The sequence below is a fragment of the Cotesia typhae genome, unplaced genomic scaffold (assembly GCF_013202065.1).
Source record: "Cotesia typhae breed Kobodo isofemale line unplaced genomic scaffold, CoteBio_Ctyphae contig_26, whole genome shotgun sequence".
NCBI lineage: Eukaryota > Metazoa > Arthropoda > Insecta > Hymenoptera > Braconidae > Cotesia > Cotesia typhae.
Window position 1 is genome coordinate 1,519,904 of NW_027423732.1, and position 24,661 is coordinate 1,544,564.

Here is a 24,661-nt window from a genome sequence, read left to right on the forward strand (position 1 = left end):
TCTTCGTTTTAGAAGAACACAATCCTGACACGCGCGGGAATTTTCAGAACTAACCGGACTTAGAAACTTTTCTACATTACCAGTGCAATAGTAAGACACAACAAAAATAATGATAATAAAAATAATAACAATGACAATAATAACAATGATAATTACTACAGTTTTATAGTGCAATATATACGTATATAAATATATTACGTATTGTGCGTATAAGTGAAAAAAATCAGACGGAGCCAAGCTTTGAGTTATTGTTTTACAACATTAATCTTAACAAATTGTTAATATAATAATATTATTAACAATAATATTTACAACAGCAATAAAATTAAATAATTAAAATTATTTATTCCAACGTAAGTACGCACAATAGCAATAAAAAAAAAAAACAAACGCTGATTATTTATTTTATTTATATTTTTGTAAACTATGTCAGTTATAAATTAGTACATAATAAATGACCGAGTGTTTTATTATTATTAATTTTTTGTTAATTACATTTTTTTTTTGAGGTCACGCCCGAAATTGAAATTAAATAAATTTTTTTTTTCAATTTAAAATTAATTTTTTAAACAATTTCTTGACTTGTACACTTTGCCTTGAAAGTATTAATTTGTGAAATAGAATCTAAATTATAATTACGGGGTAATAGGTCATGAACAGACGTAATTTATTTATACATGGGCGTGCGTTTTATTTATTTGATCGTTTGTTTAGTTTTTTTCATTTTTATCTTCGAGAAGAAATGTATTGAATTTATTCTAATAATAATTTTCATTTTCAGGGATCACCAGAGTATAAGTAGGTCTTTATGGATCACCAATAATTCTTGATTTGTATTTGAGATTGTAATTAAGAGTAATAACGCAAGCCGTGAAGAAATATATTTTGACTGTAATTATTTTGAGAGTATTAACAGAAGGATAATTGATAATATAAAAATAAAATGCCGCCAAAACAAAGAAAAATAGCTATCATGGGAAACAGATCTGTTGGTAAATCATCGCTGAGTATACAATTTGTTGAAGGACAATTTGTTGATTCTTATGATCCAACTATTGAAAACAGTAAGTTGTTTCTTTTAATTAAAGTTTATGTTTTCTTCAATTTTGAATTTATGTAATTAGCAGACATTTTTTTTAATTTAAACTTGAGGACAGTGTTGCCGATGGGTGAAATCATGATTACCCTTTCCTCGAAGTCTGATTACCCGTTTTTACCCAACACTGTTACCAACTTTATTTATATGAAAAAAATGAAAATTTATTTATAATCTTACACTCTTATAGCATTGACAGTATAAAATGAATAAGATTATTAATTATTAAATAAAATTCTTTATTTTATATGAAAATTTTATAATGTTTGTAGCAAAATTATTCTAAATTAAACATTTAAAATTTTTATAAAAGTCATAACGTAACATACATAAATATTCTAATATCTAAACGTCTTTCTTATCCCAAATGTTAGTATTTAACATTTCTTCATTTGGTTCAAAGTTAATAATATCACTGTCTTTGGATAAAAATTTTTTAGTAATTTAAATAGACTTTAATGTATCAGTTGATAAGTTATTTCTATGATCAGTTTTTACATTTTTAATATCACTGAAAATTCTCTCAACGGTTACATTTAAAAATAGTAAAACTAGTAGAAAGTATATAACTATTTTTAGATTCTTAAACAACTAGTTCACCATTAGCTTTTTTTATATTAAAGATTTCTCTCCAATAATCTTCTGAATCTTAATTTATATCAATATTGAAATCAGTCAAATCCAACAACTCGTATCGCTTCCATTCATTGTCTAACTCTTGCAATACAATATTTTTACAATATACCATCTTGATTAAGCAGATTATCCGATTTTACCCACCCAAATCTTATTACCCGTCTACTTACCCATTCAATATCGAATTACCCGAACAATGGGTAATTACCCGGGCATTGGCAACACTGCTTTATGATATCAGCGCGTAAGACATAATAGTAGATGTGAAGTTTTACTTTTCAGTTTTGATAAGTTTAATCACGCAGTAATCTTCCTTTCAAAATTGAAAATTTGTTTTCGATTATTTAAAAAAGTAATTAACGATTAAAAATTATATTTTTAACATGCAACTTTACAGCAGATCAGCCTTTTTTTTAATTAAAAATGATTATATTCATACTAGCAACCTTGCAGTCACTATATGACTGCCGTGACATGTGAACTACACGGAGAAAAAAGAATAGAACTTATTCCTATGTAGAATGGTAACCATTACCATGTTACATAGTAACGGAAATTTTTGCGAGAACCCTGTGTAAATTTGCTAATAAAAATCTTAGAAATTGTGATAAAAATATGAACAATCACTCATTTGATGCGGACTTAAATTCTCAAAATAATGTTGTTTATTGATAAAAATTTAGAATTGCTATTAACAAAAAACATGAACAAAATAAAAAATCTCAGTTTTTTGTAAATAACTCAATAACTATTGGTGATATCAAAAATCGGAAAAAAGATCCTTAAAGAGGAGGAAATTTCTGGAAAAAAAAAAGTCTCGACTCCCGGAAATCTAGCTTGAAAAACAATAATTTTTATTTAATATTGAAAACAGGGTTCCGCGCAACTGTTGTCGTATTTTACCATCGGCGCGGCCGCGTGAAAAAAATTTCTTGGTAAATTTTTTTTCTGTTAATTTAATTATAATTAACAATTGAAGATTTTTGTTTAATTGTAATTTTATATGATTATAATACTATTATCCAAACTATGTAAAACTACATAGAACAGTTAACAATTTGTTAATAAAAGAGCTTTATTTTTATTTCAAGTACAAAAATATAAATGAGGTATAAAAAATATATTTTGCATTACTTTACTCTTCAAAGCGTACCTAGTTGTGTTGAACTTGACCATTAGTTGGATTAAAAATCTATTGCTAATGGCTCCATTAGGGATTATAACTACCAGGTCATTGACCTTCAGAACTAATACTGTAATGGAGCGAAGTCTTATTTTCATTCATAAGATGTTAAAGCATTGAGTTCCAGGTCAAAACTTCATAGAATTTTTTACGAGGTGTTTTGTCTAGGCATTTTTGCTGGAATTTCAAAATTTCAAAATTTGGCCGAACCAAACTCCTATTAAAAAATTCTATAAAAATTAAATAAATCCTTAATGCTTAAAATATGTCAGGAAATGCCCAAACACAACTCCTGTTAAAAGCGGAACTCAAAATGCCAATTTTTATTATTATGTTATTATTTTATTGTTATTATTATTATTATTATGGAAGTAGATCTGTTCATAAAAAAATTATTAAAATGTACTTCCGTTATACCTATTAATAGAAGTTTCACAGGGAAGTACAATAGTATTGATCGTAATTACATACATTTAACCGTCATGAAGTGTATTGTCAAGGTAATAATGATAATACTAAAATAAGCATTCTCAGAAAGTATTCTAATGTTTGTTTAAATAATTTATTATAAAAAACTGTTTGAAAAATTTGAATTTATAGTTGAAATTTTTGTTTAGATTTTAATTTTATTTTCATGATTAATGTTTTCTTATTCAGAAGATATTCCCAATGTTTTAAAATCATTGACAAACTTATGAATATCATAATTTATTTTTATAAAATAAAAAAAGATAATTTTCAAATGACTGCTGACTTTAAATTTCATTATCAAGAAAATTAGATATTTTAAAAAATTAACTCTAAAATTTATTACATTATTTATTACAGCATTTACTAAAAACACACGTGTAAATGGTCAAGATTATGAAGTAAAATTAGTTGATACAGCTGGTCAAGATGAATACAGTATATTTCCAACACAATATTCCATGGACATTCACGGATACGTGTTAGTTTACAGCATAACGAGCGCTAAGAGTTTTGAAATCGTACAGATAATTTATGATAAATTGCTAGACATTGCAGGAAAAAATCAGTAAGTATTTTTCTTGAACTAAACTATCACTAAGGTGCTAGTATCATAGATGTAGGGGAGAAGGGGGTCAATTGAACCAAAAAAAATTTAGTAATTTTTTACGATTCGAATTAAAACTAAATAATAATTTATTTTTTCTTGGAATGGTAGTTTATTATGTCTACTATCATTATCAATACATAAATTAGTCAATAAACAATGTGAATTTTTAAAAATTATTAATTTATCCAAACGCGTCGAATGGTTCCGAGGATATATGTCCCGGGGATGATTGAACCATACGGAGAAGCATGGGACATGCGCGCGCGTCTTGATTCTACGTGAAAAAACTCACGGAAATAACATAACAATTTGATGAACTGAATTTATAATGAAAATTATTTTAAATTGATTTTTAATTTATTTAATATAATATCTGTGCATTAAAACGGCGCAACAGTAATATTAGCAAGTAACAATTAATATATTATTTATTAAAAGTTCGGGTTTGAGTTTTAAATATTATTGGTTCAATTGACCCCAAGCAGTGGTTCAATTGCCCCCGAGCGGGGGTCAATTGAACCATTCGACGCGTTTGGATAAATTAATAATTTTTAAAAATTCACGTTGTTTATTGACTAATTTATGTATTGATAACGATAGTAGACATAATAAACTACCATTCCAAGAAAAAAAAATTATTATTTCGTTTTAATTCGAATAGTAAAAAATTACTAAACTTTTTTTGGTTCAATTGACCCCTTTCTCCCCTACTAATTTGTTTTTTTACTGTAGATTAAGAAAATATAACCAATAAAAGTTGAATAATTAAATATGTTTATATTTTATAAACTATTATTGTTTTAGTGTCCCAATTGTTCTGGTTGGTAACAAAACGGATTTATACGTGGACAGAATGGTGACCACCGAGCAGGGAAAAAAGTTAGCCGATTCATGGCAGGCTGTTTTTTTGGAAACTAGCGCCAAACAAAATGAATCTGTTGCCGACATATTTCATACATTGCTGATGGAAATCGAGAAGGCCGACGGCAATGTTCAAGAAAAATCTAATTGTTTAATATCATAAATGATCAGTTAATTAATAAATTCATTATCGAAGAATTAAATTTTATGTTTTTGTTTATTAAGATGTAACAATAATAATTTTTTTCCTATATATTTTTTTTAATTGATCAAGCATTTTGCATTTATTTTAACGTTAATAATTATATTTTAAAATTTTTGCTCTACATACAATTCGTTGTTATTTGTAAATAACTATGGTAATGACAACATTGTAATTATAAATAAATAAATAAATAATATGTAAGAGACATAATTACATTCTTTGTTTTCTTCTTTAACAAACTCAATTTCATTTTTAATTTATGCTGTTAAATTTAATTAGATAAGATCTCGATGAAAATAATTTATTTTTTCTGCTTCAGAACTTTAAGGATTAATACAGTAGGTTTATAATTTTTCATTATTGTTTCATATAAACGCTGCCATTTTGTATTTGTTCTGTGCACTATGCAACTAGCGCCAAAGATTATTACATTTTTTGAATTTTAATGCTTAATAGACGGCATTTAATTTTCTGTAGTCTTAATTATTGTTTAAAGTTCCAATAATGAAGAGGAAAAATTTATTACAGAAAATTATTTTTAATTTTTTAGTTTTATTTTTAAATATTAATTTTTGATTTCTGCCAAGTTACTAATGAAGAAAACTATGATGTTTTTGGCCAAAGTGGAAACAAACGAAAAATTTTTAATTTGAAAAAAAAAAATATCCTATTTTTGTCGAATTTTATTAAAAATTGCAGTTGAATAAATTATTATCATAGGCCAGCGTAACTTTCATATATGTAAAAACAAACTAACCCCTACAATAAAAATACATAAAGAGTGTGAAGTTAGTCAATAGTCAAAACTCGTAAAGAAATGGGACCTGATTCCTTATTGGTCAAAATTTGAATACGCGCTATTCAAATTTCTGGTAGTTTACACATGCGAAGAAATTAATATTAATTATAAAATAAAATTCTTTATTTTATATGAAAATTTTATAATGTTTGTAGCAAAATTATTCTAAATTAAACATTTAAAATTTTTATAAAAGTCATAACGTAACATACATAAATATTCTAATATCTAAACGTCTTTCTTATCCCAAATGTTAGTATTTAACATTTCTTCATTTGGTTCAAAGTTAATAATATCACTGTCTTTGGATAAAAATTTTTTAGTAATTTAAATAGACTTTAATGTATCAGTTGATAAGTTATTTCTATGATCAGTTTTTACATTTTTAATATCACTGAAAATTCTCTCAACGGTTACATTTAAAAATAGTAAAACTAGTAGAAAGTATATAACTATTTTTAGATTCTTAAACAACTAGTTCACCATTAGCTTTTTTTATATTAAAGATTTCTCTCCAATAATCTTCTGAATCTTAATTTATATCAATATTGAAATCAGTCAAATCCAACAACTCGTATCGCTTCCATTCATTGTCTAACTCTTGCAATACAATATTTTTACAATATACCATCTTGATTAAGCAGATTATCCGATTTTACCCACCCAAATCTTATTACCCGTCTACTTACCCATTCAATATCGAATTACCCGAACAATGGGTAATTACCCGGGCATTGGCAACACTGCTTTATGATATCAGCGCGTAAGACATAATAGTAGATGTGAAGTTTTACTTTTCAGTTTTGATAAGTTTAATCACGCAGTAATCTTCCTTTCAAAATTGAAAATTTGTTTTCGATTATTTAAAAAGTAATTAACGATTAAAAATTATATTTTTAACATGCAACTTTACAGCAGATCAGCCTTTTTTTTAATTAAAAATGATTATATTCATACTAGCAACCTTGCAGTCACTATATGACTGCCGTGACATGTGAACTACACGGAGAAAAAAGAATAGAACTTATTCCTATGTAGAATGGTAACCATTACCATGTTACATAGTAACGGAAATTTTGCGAGAACCCTGTGTAAATTTGCTAATAAAAATCTTAGAAATTGTGATAAAAATATGAACAATCACTCATTTGATGCGGACTTAAATTCTCAAAATAATGTTGTTTATTGATAAAAATTTAGAATTGCTATTAACAAAAAACATGAACAAAATAAAAATCTCAGTTTTTGTAAATAACTCAATAACTATTGGTGATATCAAAAATCGGAAAAAGATCCTTAAAGAGGAGGAAATTTCTGGAAAAAAAAGTCTCGACTCCCGGAAATCTAGCTTGAAAAACAATAATTTTTATTTAATATTGAAAACAGGGTTCCGCGCAACTGTTGTCGTATTTTACCATCGGCGCGGCCGCGTGAAAAAAATTTCTTGGTAAATTTTTTTTCTGTTAATTTAATTATAATTAACAATTGAAGATTTTTGTTTAATTGTAATTTTATATGATTATAATACTATTATCCAAACTATGTAAAACTACATAGAACAGTTAACAATTTGTTAATAAAAGAGCTTTATTTTTATTTCAAGTACAAAAATATAAATGAGGTATTAAAAAAATAATAAATAGTCTTTCTTCTTTGAACATAGGTAACATTTATTGAGGATAAACAATTTTACATTGAAAAAGGACACTTGGAATAGCAGCCATTAGCAGGATTATTTTTCCTTATTTTCGTTATTGTTATCAAGATATACATATACATTAAATTAAATTATTAATCATTAATCGCTATACATCAATACTACTATCACTATTGTTCATTACTTCCATTTTTCAATTAAAATAATTATCATTATTATTTTAAATGTTATTATAATTATAAATTATCATATACCCATAAGTTATTACAATAATGAATTATCAGCAGTCATTATAAATTGCATCTAAATTTTTGGTTGCAATTACAATCAGTTCAATTTAATGATTAGAAATTTCTTCTTTGTATTCTCATACATGTTTCGCGATTTACAAACAATACGAGTATTAAATATAATTATACACTTAAAATAATTATATTTAGAGAGCAACATTCAATTTAAAAAAAAAAAAATATTTTTTTAATTAAAAAAAAAATAATAGAGTCAAGTGCATAAAATAATTTTATCTTAATTAAAATCTAGGGCTACTTTCAAGCGTTTAATTTTTTTTGAGCATAGATCTATAAGTTTTGAATATTTTAAGTATTCAATGCAATTGACTTTAATCTACGATTTTATTTAATAATTAACAAAAACCAAATTATAATTATTTAAAGCAAATTTATAAATTATCCAGCCTTTTCTATTATTTTCTATTTTATAATTTAAACTATTAATTGATAGTTTGTTATTATTATTAGATAATGTCGTACGTACTGTAAGAAGCACGGTAGGTACATTATTGACATGTATTTCATATATATATTTTTTTAAGACGGAGTTTCATTATAATTAAATGTGGTTCTTTAAATTCTATCACTATTAGGTACACTTTTTATCATTATTTTTTATGACAATAATCGTTGTATAAGGATTTACATTTTTTTTTATTGATTTTTTTTAAGCAATTGGAAGGATAGATTATTTTTTCTAACACAGCCTATTTAAAATTAAATAAGTACTAAATTATAATTGTCAGAAAAAATTTTTCAGGCGAAGAAAATTTTACAAATTTTTTTTTTTAGGCGCGAAAATTTAAAGCGTGAATAATTAAGCACATATATTCATTTAAAAAACGTATTTTTTTTGTAGAAAATTATATGACATAAATTGGCGGGAATTTTTTCAATTTTTTTTTTGATTAATTTTATATTGATTTATATTTTTTTATAGAAAATTATATGACATAAATTGGCGCGAATAAATTCGAAAAATTTAAAATATGTTAATCAAATTTTTTCTTTTTATTAATTTTAAATTGATTTATATATTTTTTTTTTATAGAAAATTATATGACATAAATTGGCGCGAATAAATTCGAAAAATTTTAAGCACGTTAATCAAATTTTTTTTTTTATTAATTTTAAATTGATTTATATTAATAAAAAAAAAACGTGCGTTAAAAAAAAGGAAAAAATAAATCAAAAATAGAGAAATAAAATTCTCAGAGTTGATCAAAAGATGATAAAAACGCATTGGAAAAAAAAAATTGTATTTACAATTATAATTTTAAAGTGTGCAGTCAATTAATCACACGTTAAATTAAATCAGTTTTAAAAATTAATTAATTAAACATTACAATAATTATTAACTAAATAAAATAATTCAATTCTCATCGCAAATATTTTTGTGATATGTCTGACAAAATATCAAGCTAGTTTAAAAAAGTAAAATTGTTATTGATTATTAATTAAGACTTACACGTGCTTCTTACCCTAAAAATTACTAATTTGCACTACCCATTTCTCTAAAGTTTTAGATAATATCCACATATATATTTTTATATTCAATAAGACAGTAGGATATTCAACGTTAATATAATTGTTAATTGATATAATAATAAAATTACAGTATTAAATATTAATAATAATTATCATTATTATTTTTTTTTTTTTTGTTAAATACCAGACTTTTAATTTCACATTGAGCCATCTATAATGCGACTAAAGTGGAAGCCGAAGCTACCAAAAAACATTTTATTTATTTAATAATTATTATTATTATTATAATTATAATATTATTCCATCCACTTCGTTTTTTACTTTCTAATCAAATAAAGTATTTTATAATAAATACATAAGTGCGTTTTATTTTTCAATTATCAAAAAGAATTCATTAAAATACTAGTGTAAAAAAAAATTGTCTTAAAAGAGGCATAAACTTAGGATCCTAAACGTGACACAATTTAGGACATTTTTATGACAAATTTTTGATGGCAAATGGAAATGAAATTTTGATTTAAGAAAAATATTGTTGCAATTACTCAGAGAAAAAATATTGTAAAAAGTATTTTTATGACAATTTTAGGACACTTTGAGGAATTTTAGTACACTTTTATGATCACTTTAGGATACTTTTATGACAATTTTAAGACACTATTATGAATTTTAGGACAATTTCAGGATATTTTTATGAAAATTTGAAAATATTTTTATGACAATTTTTAAAAATACTTTTATGAAAATTTTAGGACATGTTTAAGACAATTTTATGACCCATGACAATTTTAGGACCATTTTATAATAATTTTAGGACACTTTTATGACAATTTTTAAAAATACTTTTATGAAAATTTTGGGACATTTTTAAGACAATTTTAGGATACTTCTACGAAAATCTTATGACCACTTTAGGATACTTTTATGACAATTGTAAAATAATTTTATGACAATTTTGTCTTACAATTGTCATAAAGTATCCTAAAGTAGTCATAAAATTGTCATAGAAGTATCCTAAAATTGTCATGTGTCGAAAAATTGTCTTAGTATAGTCCTAAAATTTTCATAAAAATACTTTTTACAATATTTTTTCTCTGAGTAATTGCAACAATATTTTTCTTAAATCAAAATTTCATTTCCATTTGCTATCAAAAATTTGTCATAAAAATGTCCTAAATTGTGTCACGTTTAGGATCCTAAGCTTATGACTCTTTTAGGACAATTTTTTTTACACTGGTAATTTTAAATAATTGGTCGATGTACGATTTTTCGCTTTATAGAAATTTACGGATATGCTTTAATAAAATTTTTTTTTCTAAATCAATGATTAGTTAAAAAAAAAAATTATTACTATCTCAATTTAATTAAAAAAATAAAATTGAAATAAAATAATAAATTTTCTCGTTTACAATTAAAGGGATTTCTACATTAATTTTTTTTAGTAATAAATTGTATGATATAGTATCACATGCAATTAAATTTTTATATAGGATTGTCGGACACATATTTGTTAATTTATATTTATAATTATTATGTTTATCGATTTTAATATAATCATTTTCAATGCAAACTGTAATCTATGTGCATGAGATTCTAGCACTCAATTCGATAATATATAATTTATTTATTTATTTATTTAAAATCTTGGACTGTTTTTTTTTTTTTTTTTTTCTATTCAATGCAGTCTATATAACCAGCTATCCAATTCTACATTTATAATCAATTAATATAAGCTTTATAATGAACGGAATAGGCGATATATTTTTAATTATTTATTTTACACGATCAAACTTTGTATTTAAAGTTTATAACTATCAGGTCATATTCAATTATAATTTATGCATCACTACATTTACGAAAAAGAAATTATTTTTGTCAAAGGATTCGATGACTTTTTTTTTTTTTTTTTTTTTTTTTTTTTTTTTTTTGTAGGCGTAGTTTAGTTGGCATTTAAAAGTTATCACAGTTAATAATAAACAAAAAATAAATTAAATTTTTTTTTAAACTTAAGTAAAGAAAAAAGTTTTGATTTGATGGACGAATGCAAGAAGGGCATTACAATAGGCATCTGTTTTAATAGGCATAGCACATAGCTTAAATTATTATTAATTAATCTGACATTCGGTAAAAAATCTACAAGAAAATTTTATTTATCAAAGTCGATAGGAAATTACTCTAAGTTTCAATTTTTTAAAGCCATACTCAGATTAAGCCCTCACTTGTTAAATTTTTTTTAATAACCCGAAAAAACTGTGAATTTATTAAAATAAAATTATTAAATTAAAAAAAAAAAAACAAAAATAATAATTACAAACATTTTTATACTGCAATTAGATAATTTTTAATCAATTTTATTGAAACTGCAAATTGATAAAAATTTTAATTTTTTTCTTTTAAAAAAAATTTTTTTAAAAAAGATTATTGTGTTAAATTATTTAAAAAAGTGAGGAATAATGTCTGAGAACGCTCTGAAAAGCCAAAATATGAAAATAAAAAATAAAAATAAAATTCTAGCGTTTTTAAAAATCTCTAAACGGGTCACACACACTTACACACGTGAGGAAGGCCACATTAAACTATTCTAAAGAGACAACATTATTGTAATAATAATTAATCATTATTAAATATTAAATATGTTTATCGTTTACTAATTAGAAAAAAAAGCTACGGTCTAATAGCCATTTTACATATTATTTAATGTTTATTAATTAACTAAAGCCATTTACTTTCGTTTATTTTTTTTTTCAATTGTAAAATCCATTAGGATAAGGTTTTATTTTTTTGGAAGATTTTATTGTGCATTTTTAATAAGTTTTAGCGATGCTTACTAGCACCATTAACTAATACTTGATTGAGGTATTGTAGAATTACGACTGAAGATTCAAATAAAAGTGTTTATATTAATTGATAGTTAAATTAATTTAATTAAACACTGTTCCCAATATGGACGCAATTGTGAGCAGATTGTTGCAATTTAACATAGATATTGTAAAGAAGAATTGAGCTTTTGTTTATCGTTGATATTTTTTATTATAAATATTAATATTATTATTAGTAAAATGCTTTTTTATTAGCTAGTGTTTCTGATTAGATTTTATTTGCTAAGTTGTAGAAAGTGATGTACAATTACCGTCTGTTTGTGGTGAGGCTGAGGCTGATGATGACGATAATGATGCTACTGATTCCTTGGTAATTATTGTTAATATTACGTCAGTTGAAGTTTCGATTATTTTTTTCTCAAGATCTATATTTTGGAGCAAAGTTGATTGCATTGCGTTGAACATTGCTGAGCGTGCTAAACGTGCTGCGCGAGTTAGTTCTCTGATGCTTTCTGCCAGAATTATTATGTCTGAAAAATTGAAAATTTTTTAATAAAATTTTAATAAAATTTTTTCAATTAAAAAATAAGAAATTTTAATTAAAAATTTTAGTCAGTTATTATTTTTTATTTTTCTTCTGCAATTTAAAAATTTTTAATTAAAAATTATAGCTGATTATTATTTTTAATTTTTTTTCTGCCATTATTCAATTTATAAAAAATTTTAGAAAAATAAAAATTTTTAATTAAATAAAAAATAAAAATTTTTAATTAAAAAAAAAATAAAAATTTTTAATTAAAAAAAAATAAAAATTTTTATTTAAAAAATTGTTATTTTTAAGGTAGAACCCTCTAGCTGTAGACTGACCTCTGTTTTGATACATGCGTTTATTTATTCATTTACATACATTTATTCGGAAATATAATTACAATGTCTGAAAAAAAATAATTGACAGTATTGTTTTGTTTTTTCAGAAAAATCAGTAATTACATTTTTTGTGTTGATTTATTAACTGATTTGAAATTTTACTATTTTTTATTATTTCATCTGACTATTATTTTTATAACTTATCAAAGATTAATATATATTATTATATTAAAATTGTTAACTTTTTTTAATTTTTAATAAATATAGAAAAATACTTATTTTCATAAAATAATCATTGTTATTTTTTTTTAAATAAATAAAATTAATAACTATAATATTACACCTAACGTACATTAAATTTTTCAAATTTTTCAGCGCATGCGCGTCTCATACTTTTTTCGCGGCTCACAAAACTTGCGTTGTTGCCATAGCTTTATTAACGTATCTCTTCCTCGGCTAAAGTCTAGTAAATTTTTCATTACTTATTAATAAATATTTGTGAAACTGTGTGGTAATTATCAATTAAATTATTTTTAAAAAATTGTTTAGTTGTTAGTTAACGTTATTCTAGTTTTTTAAAAAGATCCTAAGAAAAGTTTCTGAGATATAAAAATGTTTGTAGGTAAACTTTTGGATATCCCGTATACCGTAATGTATAAGAGCGTTCAAAACTCAAACTTTGAAATTAAATATCACTGAAACTAGATGGTCAAAAATTTTCAAATTGCGCCAATCGATGCAGAATTATATGAACATTAATCTGTCAAAATTTTTAAAAATCCTAAGAAAACGACTCTGGCGAGGGTACTACCTTAAATAAAAAATAAAAATTTTTAATTAATAATTGTAGTCAATTGTTATTTTTAATTTTCTAATTCACAAAAAATGAAAAAAATTTTTAGTAGAACAATCTCATTTTCCATAATAAAATTGATTACAATAAAATACAAATACTTTTAAATAGTTGTAAATTAATTACTAAATTTTTTTAATCAATGGATAAAATTGCCAAATCGTTTTTTTTCTCTTTCTTCTGCAATTTTCTAATTCATTAAAAATTAAAATTAACGTTTATCTATATCTTACTAAGCTATAATTGATGATATAACATGCTAAAGCTTTTAAAATTTTGAATTCAATCATTTAACATTAACTAGTAGGTCATACCTACTAAGTAATTTAAAATTTAAATGAAACTTTTCTGCCTATTGAGTATTTCATTCGAAGCTCGATAAATTATTCATCTCCAATATAGATTTTATAAGAAAAAAACTTTGACAGAAATATTTTTCATTATGTTATTGTTATAGGTGATAGAGCTTGATATCCACGACCACGACCCTAATTCCCATGAGATGTAATATTTACGACCGTGATAAGTACAAGACATGAAATCCGGACTTTAAGAGCTAAAGTCAAAATAAATATTTATTAAACATTATTAAATATTATTAAATATTTCAAGATATTAAAGTATTTCCATCAGGAAAATTGTTTGTTTTTATTTAAAAAATATAATTTAGATTTTATTTACCCGAAAAAAAAAATTTTATAATTAACTTTATAAAATATTAGACTGAACTTTTTGTATATAAATATAATTGTTTTATTTTGTTCAATTTTTTACAAATTTCTAACAAGGAAATAAACTTAAAAAAATTAAAGCTGATGAAGTTTAGGACTTGGTAGTTTTTAATTAATAATTTTTTGATTGGGTAAATTTTTAAGTTAATTATATTGCGTTACGAATGCCATAAGGGCGTATCTCGAAAGAAAATACCCTTGAAAAGGCATAAGGGCGCATAAAAAAATTTTTTACGGAAATCGCCGCAGTTATGCCTGAAACGGGCAGAAATGCAATAAAAAATTTTTTTCAAATTTGAAATTAACTTTGATTAAAATTTTTTGGAATTTGAAATTTGTGATAATTTCTTTATTTAATTAAAAAAATTTTTCATCATTTCTATACATTTAAATTAAAAATACGTTGTTTCCCGAAAAAAAAAAAATTGGTACGCCCTTATGGCATTTGTAACACGATATTTTAAATAATAATAAATATAGTTAAAAAAAACTAAAGAACACGCTTTTATAAATAATATCGAACTAAAAAGTGGAAAATAATTTTAAAAATAAACTCAAAAAAGTAGTATATAAAAAATACTAGCAGAACTGAGAGAAAAGCGTGGAGCGCCTTGTGCCATAATTTTCATATATCGAGCGCCCCACGCTTTTCTCTCAGTTCTGCTAGTATTTTTTATATACTACTTTTTTGAGTTTATTTTTAAAATTATTTTCCACTTTTTAGTTCGATATTATTTATAAAAGCGTGTTCTTTAGTTTTTTTTAACTATATTTATTTTTAACTTTTTAGTTCAAAATATTCTTTAAAAGCGTGTTTTTTTAGTTTTTTTAAACTATATTTATTATGAATTATTTCTTAGTCGTTCCATTTCATCTAATGCTTCGCTGTTACATAGGGTTTTACCCGTCAACTTGGAGCAATCAAGGTCCTCAATTCGAATCCCGTCCAAAGATCTGCATCGGCTGAGTGCTACGTATGCTTGTCCCGCAGCAAACAGCCGAGAACCCAGATAAATGACTGCATGATCAACTGAAATCGGTATGGAATGTTCCAGAAAAGTCTAGAAATTTCTGGAATGATCTAGAAAGATTCCAAATCGTGTGCAACGGCTGAAATCGGTATGGAATGTTCTAGAAAAGTCTAGAAATTTCTGGAATGATCTAGAAAGATTCCAAATTGTGTGCAACGGCTGAAATCGGTATGGAATGTTCCTGAAAAGTCTAGAAATTTCTGGAATGATCTAGAAAGATTACAAATAGCTTCGAGATATAACTTCGGGATGGTCATCAGAGGATTCCGGGTTGATGTACGGGTTTATCTGTGCCATTCCCGATGAAAACCTACGGAGGAAAACACCTGGTTTCGAGATATAACTTCGGGATGGTCATCAGAGGATTCCGGGTTAATGTACGGGTTTATCTGTGCCATTTCCGATGAAAACCTACGGAGGAAAACACCTGGTTTCGAGATATAACTTCGGGATGGTCATCAGAGGATTCCGGGTTAATGTACGGGTTTATCTGTGCCATTTCCGATGAAAACCTACGGAGGAAAACACCTGGTTTCGAGATATAACTTCGGGATGGTCATCAGAGGATTCCGGGTTAATGTACGGGTTTATCTGTGCCATTTCCGATGAAAACCTACGGAGGAAAACACCTGGTTTCGAGATATAACTTCGGGATGGTCATCAGAGGATTCCGGGTTAATGTACGGGTTTATCTGTGCTATTTCCGATGAAAACCTACGGAGGAAAACACCTGGTTTCGAGATATAACTTCGGGATGGTCATCAGAGGATTCCGGGTTAATGTACGGGTTTATCTGTGCTATTTCCGATGAAAACCTGCGGAGGAAAACACCTGGTTTCGAGATATAACTTCGGGATGGTCATCATCAGAGGATTCCGGTTTAATGTACGGGTTTATCTGTGCCATTTCCGATGAAAACCTACGGAGGAAAACACCTGGTTTCGAGATATAACTTCGGGATGGTCATCAGAGGATTCCGGGTTAATGTACGGGTTTATCTGTGCTATTTCCGATGAAAACCTGCGGAGGAAAACACCTGGTTTCGAGATATAACTTCGGGATGGTCATCAGAGGATTCCGGGTTAATGTACGGGTTTATCTGTGCCATTTCCGATGAAAACCTACGGAGGAAAACACCTGGTTTCGAGATATAACTTCGGGATGGTCATCAGAGGATGACTAGGAAGGTCATCACCTGGGTTCTAGGTTGATAATAATCAAAATTTAAATAATATCATTATGGTAGTCTCTTTATGCAAAGGAGAGTTACATACAAACATACAGGTGAAGTTAATAAAAGCGTGTTAAAAATAATGAATTATTTAAAAAATTTTCTTCATAAATAATCTATTTAATTGAGATAATAAAGAAAATTGAATTTATTTAATTGAATTTAAGCTTTTTCAATGTTTCATATGATTTTCAGCAATAGTTAATTTATTATAATTTTTCGAAGTAGTTCTAAATAGATTTAAATTTTGCGATAAATGTTTTTTTTTTTTTTTTTAATTAAATTTTTATGAAATTTTACTAGACAATTCCCATAATAAAATTTGACAAAATTATAAAAGTTTTTATAGAATTTGAATTTTCTAAAACCTCACAAGATTTTTATATTTCATAATGCAACAGAAACAATGATTGTAGAAAATGTTAATTTAAAATTAGAAATCGTGAAAAATTCATGATGCTCGTTACAAAATTTTTTTTTCCAAAATTTATCCTCTCAAAATTCTCAAAAAAGTCCATTAAAATTATTCTTTTCAAATGAACAATAACGATTAAAAACTAATCTATATAATTAAGAGAATAAAGAAAATTTTGTCTCCTGCGTATTAATATGATAAAATGAGTTTTTTAAATTTCTTCCGTCACATTCGTCCATTAAATTGTTTGTAATTTATTCAGTTATGGCACTATTATTTTTAAAATTTATTTCATATTTCATATATTATTTTTATTATAAAAAAAAAAAAAAAAAAAAAAAAAACTCTCATACCTTTATCATCATGAATAGGACTGCAATGTGGATTTTCTTTTTGTCTTTTAGTGGCATGAGTTATTTCCTTTTTCCTGCACTCTTGAACGAATTTAATCGATTCTAGCCAAAATTCCATCGCTTTGTGGACTCTCTCATTCATAGTAACGCCGCGTAAATGCTCCATCTACAAAAAAAAAAAAATCAACCTTAAAATAAATTTTCTTCCTCAATCACAATCAGCTAAAACTAATTACATCATAAAATTACCTTAGCAATGAGAGTAATAACTCGAGCATGTTCTCTCAAATGATCAATAATAAGTCTATCAGCTCTCGATGGATTACCCTGTAACCTCGGGACTGGAATATTATTAGCACTAGTAACTCGTTTCCCAGGGAAATGAGCAGCAAGTCCAGCCTCGCATTTTTTTCTTTCTTTTTCCAGCTGCTTGAATTGATCAAACGTCTGCTCTAATCTTAGGTGTAGTACACTTGATGCTCCAGCGCGTCTAGCTTTGATCCCACGCAACCCAATGCCAGCGTTGATAATCCCATTGATTGGCTGGACCAGCGGGACTGATAGCATTGACGGATAAATACTCGGAGCACAGACTCCAGCAGAACCACTGACAGAAGTATTAGCTCTAATTAATCTAGCATTCATCAGCATGCCCGGCATTCTTATTGGTTGCGATTGTTGCTGTTGCTGTTGTTGTTGTTGTTGTTGTTGTTGTTGTTGTTGTTGTTGTTGTTGTTGTTGTTGCTGTTGTCGTTGTTGTTGTTGTTGTTGTTGCTGCTGCTGTTTAATGATAGAATGCAATAAATTCGGATCAACGTTGCGCAATTGAGCCGCTAAATTACTGTAATTAATAGACCCAACTGCAGAATCATTTCGATTATCATAATTATGATTATTAACACTTGGGTTTAATGTTTTAGATACATTATTTTGATAAGAATTATTGTTAATCATCGACAATGTATTATTAATAGTAGAACTTGATTTCAAGTCAGTATTATTGGCAGTGTAACGTTGTGGATAATTTTGTTCAATATTTAATGGATAATTATATTTATTTAATTGGTCCATTGTTATTGGTTGAGTACCTTGCCCATTAATACGAGTGAGACGATATGGATAGCAATTTTGACCTGGATTTAAATGATTTTGATGATTTGGTAGTTGATTTTGATGACTCGGTAATTGATTATGATGATTAGAAAAATTTTGATGATTCAGACCGTGATTTTGATGATCTTTTATCTTGATCGTTGATGTTGCGAACATTTTAACTAATTGATCATCAATTTTTTGATTAACTGCCATTGATTTAAATTCATGATCATTATCATGATAATTGTTTATATAATCAGTCCGTGTCTTATAATCGTAGTCCAGTTTATCGACATTTTTTAGCCCAGAATTGGACATCAGGGATGACGTTGCTAAATTTTGAGAATTAATAGGATCATCGTAGCGGTATGACGAAAAATGATTAAAATCTGGCGACAAGTGCTGAGTTTGCAGCGGAGAGTTTGATAAAAATCCAGAGTCTGTTGAAAAATCAGTCATTGCAGAACCAGGCCGGTGATAAGATTGATTTATATTGTTAAAGTCTTGGATATTAATCAGCGAAGCTCCACTTGCTGGGTGAGTTAAATCTTGATGGTCATGCAAAGTTGAGGCAGAAGGCGAGATTGTGTTGAAATTTAAATCGTGACACGGAAACTGCTGATAACCGTCAAACGGGTCCTCGAAGTCTGTCCAAGGTGTCTGGTGGGACTGCGATGGAGGTTGATACTGAGGCTGAGGTTGATGTTGAGCTTGTAGTCCGCTTGCTGTGAATTTTGAAGGTATAAAATCGTTGGCCAGACCATCGTTGTACGCAGTTACGTTCTTGAACTGACTGTTGGCATTGAAGGTGTCTTGAGACACCAAGTCGTTGATGCAAAGTGACTCTAGGTTCGAGTAAATGTCCAAGATGTCTCGGTTTTCTGCCTGGCTCTGGATGTAGCGATACTGAGACTCGTAATTTGAATTTGAGCTTCCATTTTTAAAGTAAGAACTCTGGCTCTGAGGTTTTAGTAAATCTAGGTCGTGGTACTGATTGAGGTTGTAATTGTAGGTTGGTTGGTCTGTTGCAGGGTCGTCGGCAAGAACTTTTGACACCAAGTCATTTACCATGCTGTTGTTTAAGTCTTGTGTCTCTTCATCCTCCACCTGTGTTATAAATATTTTTAATTACAGGCATGTATTCGATTTAAAAAAAAATACTTAAGTTAGACATTTAATTATTTTAAAAATTTTTTTTAGAAAATTAAAAACATAAATGTAACTTTAAAAAATTTTTTTGAAAAAGTTACATTTAAAAATTTTGTTAAAAATTTTTGAAAAAATTACATATAAAAATTTTGTTAAAAATTTTTGAAAAAGTTACATTTAAAAATTTTTGAAAAAGTTAAATATAACTTTTAAAAAAAAATCAAAGCACTAATTATTGATTCTGCACTGATAGAAGAATTTAGTACGGAGAAATAAACTGATTTAGTAACAAAATTTTTAGTCATTTATTTTGGAGAAAAAAAATTTTTTTACCCATCAATATTATTTGTTACAGTTTAATAAATGATTTTTTTTATTCTAAATAAATTATATTAATATAAACAAAGTCTTATTACATGGTAGTAGATATTTGTTTCCACCAAATAATATTTAATATTTCTTTTTAGTTTAATTTAAAATTTTATAAATGTCTTTAAAAAAAAAAAAAAAAAAAAAATAATTTCATGAGATTCTTTTCTTTATAAAATTTTATAATTTATTACAATTATTTTGAGTAAAAAAAAATTAAGTTTTACGGTAAAATTAGTTAAAAAATTAATTTCTTTAATACCAATAAAAGATTTTTTGAGTGACAATAAATAATTTGTTAAATACTATTAAATATTTATTTGGTAGAAATAAATGTGCTTTAATACTATTACTAAATATTTGGCAATAAAAGGTTTGTTATCAAATATTATTAAATAGAAATAAATTCTTCTATCAATGTGTTAATATTGAGAATTAAGATTGTTGAATTATTTATTATTTTTTAACCAGAAAATTTATGATTTTTTTTTTATAGTACTTTCTCAAATTTAATTATTTATTTTACCTGTTAAGTAAATTATTGACAGCCTGACAAATTGATCTAATTAGTGACAATTATTGAGGGCCATAATCAAAAGTAACAAACTTTCTGAACTAAATATAATTATCAAAAATATTTATTTATTATTCATTATTCAAATAATTTTTAATATTTTAAAAATTAAAAAAAATTTAGACACCAATTATTGAAATTCATTATTTTAAAATTAAAAACTTTAAACTTGTGAATATCGAATATTATTGATTTTTCATTATTTTTATGAAGAGTATAAAATTTGAATGAAATTAGTAATTAAAAGCGAGCTTTTTATTAAAGTTTGTCTCGAAAATATCAATTTTTTTTTAATTAATTAATATTTTATATATTTCACAACTATTATTTTTTTTTCGGTTCTTCTAATTATAAAGTTTGTAAAAAAAAAAAGACAATAATTGTTATTAAATAATTAAGGAAATAAAATAGGGTGTCAATGATTGACACTTTTACCTCAATTTGTTTCTGTCAATTGTCGGATTTCAGTGTCATAAAAAACAGCTTACCTTGTGATTAGTATTCCGACTCATCAAATCGTAATTCCATGGATTATATTCCCGGCATCTACTTGTGTCTGATATGCAATTATTTCCTGATGTGTCGTACATATTGATATCACTTTTAATCTACACAAAAAAAAAAACAAATATTTAATATAAAAAACTAATAATAAAAATATAGTAAAAATAAAAAAGGTCAAAAATAATAAAATAAAATTGGGAACATTTTTTATCAGCTACCTTTTCATTAGAATTATTTCCAAGAATTGACGTAAAATTTTGTACCTTGGAGAGAGCCATAATTTAAAATATTGTTAAACATTTACGATTACATTCTGGGAATTTTAATTTTTGTTAAAACTGTCAACAGTCACTAGTAACATACACTAAGTACTTTTGAGATTAATAATGATCTTTTTGACAGAGAACGATCATAGTTTTTTTTTATCATGTCCATGTATTATATATGATAGGAAACTAAGTAGTTAGTCTATGTATTGGGTTCAGTTCGGTTCGCGACGAGAGTACTCGCAGACTCAGTCGACTCTGGTGTCTGCTGCGCCTGACCCTTCTTTGTCTCGCTTACACTTTCAGTGTGCATTACGTAGTTCGTCCTCTTTTTAAGTTTTTTTTTTTTTTTTTTTTCAACGAGCGGGTGAGCTGTACTTTTGCGCTCTCTGTCGAATACATCGGAAAAACATTATTCATTGCATTGATACTTTAATGGATTCTATAAATCAAGATAAATTTTGCGGGGTTTTAATTTTTTATTAAAATTATGATTTAAAAAAAAAAATTGTTTTTTAGAATTTATTGCTTCTGAGTAAAAAAAATAATTTTTTTAAGAATGTTTAGAAATTTTTAATTAGCAATTTTTGTTTTTAATTAATTTAATTTAAAAATTTTAAATTTTCAAGATATTTAATTAAAAAAGATATTAAATATTAATTAAATTAAAAAAAATTTTTTTCAATTTCAGAATTTAAAAAATTAAAAAAATTTATGAAATTATAATTTTGTGTTCAGAAAGATAAATCTAAGATTTGAGAATTTTTGATGCAATTTTGTTAAAATTGAATTTTATAGAAAATAAAAAATTTTATCTAAAATCGTTTGCAGTTCATTAATTAAATACAAATAATAACTGATAATTTTTTTAAATAATATACTTTTACGACATTAAAGTTAGCAGTCATTTAAAAATTTTTTAATTTTGTTTAACCAAAAAATTATTTTAAAAAAATTACATTTTTTATTTTTTTAAATTTCTGAATGTCAATTTTTTTTCTAATCTTTATTTGGCATAATTTATTTATTAGAAAATTCTTAAAATGATTAAATATATGCTAAATTAATTTTTTTATTAATTTATTAATGAAAAATTAGAATAGAACTTTTTTTTAGAGAAAATTATAAATTTCTAACAAAAAATCATTAGAAATTTCTAAAAAAAAATTTAACTATTCTCAAACGAGTTTGATGAAAGTAAATAAAATTTTTTTTTTTATTTTCATTAAACCTAAAAGATATTTAAGGATTTTTTTAAACGAATAATTATAAATTAAAAAAAAATCCACATGTGAAAATTAAAAAACAAAATATTATTTCAAATTTTTTAAAATACTTTCTTCGCATTTAATTCTTTTTAATAAAAATAAAAAAACGATTTTAATATTAGTGAAATGAAGAAATTAAAAATTGATTAATTTAGTTTATTATTTTTAATAATTTAATCTGAATAAATTATCTTTGATTAATCTACGATTATTTTTTTAATATTAATTTATTTTAAAAATCAAATAAAATTTTTTTTACCGTTTCTTCTTTTTACTGTAAAAAAAAAAATTTTTTTTCAATTTCAAATTCAAAAAATTTATTTGTAAATTTACTTAAAAATGAAGAAATTATAAAAAGAAAAATTAAATAATTTTTTTTGTTAAAAATAATTTGTTTTTTTTTTTTTCTTAATTTTAAAAAATAAAATAAAAAATTCTTTATTTAATTCGTTTGTTTAAAAAATCAAAAATAATTTTTCGTTTTTTGTTAAAATAATTTTTTAAAGCCACTAAATTTATTGCAATTCACTAGAATTCACTCAATTTGTATGCTCACGACATTTGACGAAAAGATTTTCGTTTCTTTCACTGCTGCCAATAAAATAAATTTTTATTTCAATTATAAAAAATATTATTATTGTTTTTAAAGCTCACTTATTATGTAAAGTAAAAAAGAATTAACTAGAAAAAAACAATATATAAAATAAAACAAATGAGATTTTTTATTTGTTGACAATTCTTAGAACTATTGTACTGAGAGTCATTTTATAACGTACCATTTCTTCCTGGAATCCGCCGAGCCTTTTTTTTCTAGTTAAAAAACTCGATACTTTTTATCCGCGAAATATCGCTGAAAGAAATAAGTAATAAATTATAATGTTCATTGTAATTGACAAAAATATATAGTAAATATATAATACTGAAGTTAGCAGTCAGCTGTTAATTTTAAAAATTTTTTTCAATAAATCAATTACAATAAAAAAATGCTTCTAAAAATTTTCACTGGTAATTTTTATTAATTTTTACATGTGGAACTTTTTAATTTAATTTTTTTATAATAATTTAATTTCTATAAATATCTAAAAAAATTTTTATATCTGTCAACTTCAGTCATGTAAATATTTATAGAAAAAAAAATATTAAATAAAATTGATAAATATGAAGATACTTACAGACTTACACGCATAACCAATTTATTATCAATAAACGATTTAATAATTGATAATTACGTTTTTGAATTTGGTAAAAAAATATTTGGTTTATAAATAATTAAAAATTGTTCATTATGATTAAACACGGGTAAAAATAAAATCAATTAAATAATTACTCACTTTAATAATTAAAATAAAAATGTATTATTGTTATCGATAAATATTAAAATTATTTTTAAAAAGAGTTATTTATTAAAATCAAAAATTTGACACGGTTTTGCCACTTAAGATCTGACGTACTTAGACATGTTATACATAAGACAGACCACGGACAACTGGTGAGCTCACGAGCTAGTATAGTACCGGTAAAAAACAATAGAATTTTGGCGGCCGGAAATTTTACTCGCGACCGCCATTATAATTGCGCGGCAAACTCTGTGCGCATGCGCAAAAAGCAACTACGCATTGGCGGGCAAAAATTTAAATTCAAATTTCTAAAATTTTCAATGATTAAAAAACTTAAATAAGTCTTTTAATTACTTAAAAAAAAAATTTTATTTATCAATTTATAATAAAAAATGTGCTTTGAAATTTAAAACAAAATTTATTTAACAACTTCAAGATATTTACTATCAATATTTGTCTTCTTATATTACTTCGCTGTATTGCTAGTTTAAGTTTTCACAAAATAAGTG

General features: G+C 25.2%; 2 protein-coding genes across 4 annotated transcripts; one reads left to right on the forward strand and one right to left on the reverse strand.

Moving 5' to 3' along the window:
• The first annotated feature begins 193 nt into the window (after positions 1 to 193).
• Rheb (Ras homolog enriched in brain) lies at positions 194 to 5,057 on the forward strand. The gene is made up of 4 exons (XM_074240162.1): positions 194 to 353; positions 782 to 1,064; positions 3,744 to 3,951; positions 4,798 to 5,057. Exons 2-4 carry the CDS (start codon positions 944 to 946, stop codon positions 5,015 to 5,017), a joined length of 549 nt encoding a protein of 182 aa, XP_074096263.1. The 5' UTR covers positions 194 to 353; positions 782 to 943; the 3' UTR covers positions 5,018 to 5,057.
• Positions 5,058 to 7,503: 2,446 nt separating this feature from the next.
• On the reverse strand, positions 7,504 to 24,560 carry LOC141525187 (uncharacterized). 3 transcript variants are annotated; one of them, XM_074239570.1, is made up of 6 exons: positions 23,988 to 24,560; positions 23,592 to 23,665; positions 21,266 to 21,385; positions 17,840 to 19,792; positions 17,591 to 17,756; positions 7,504 to 12,639 (listed from the first exon to the last, which is right to left on the reverse strand). In XM_074239570.1, the coding sequence occupies exons 2-6, from the start codon at positions 23,592 to 23,594 to the stop codon at positions 12,392 to 12,394; spliced, it is 2,490 nt and encodes an 829-aa protein (XP_074095671.1). In that variant the 5' UTR covers positions 23,595 to 23,665; positions 23,988 to 24,560; the 3' UTR covers positions 7,504 to 12,391. The 3 variants fall into 3 exon arrangements, with proteins under 3 accessions (XP_074095671.1, XP_074095670.1, XP_074095669.1); XM_074239569.1 differs by lacking the exons at positions 23,592 to 23,665; positions 23,988 to 24,560 and adding an exon at positions 21,545 to 21,805; XM_074239568.1 differs by lacking the exons at positions 23,592 to 23,665; positions 23,988 to 24,560 and adding an exon at positions 21,500 to 21,805.
• Between the last annotated feature and the right edge of the window lie 101 nt (positions 24,561 to 24,661).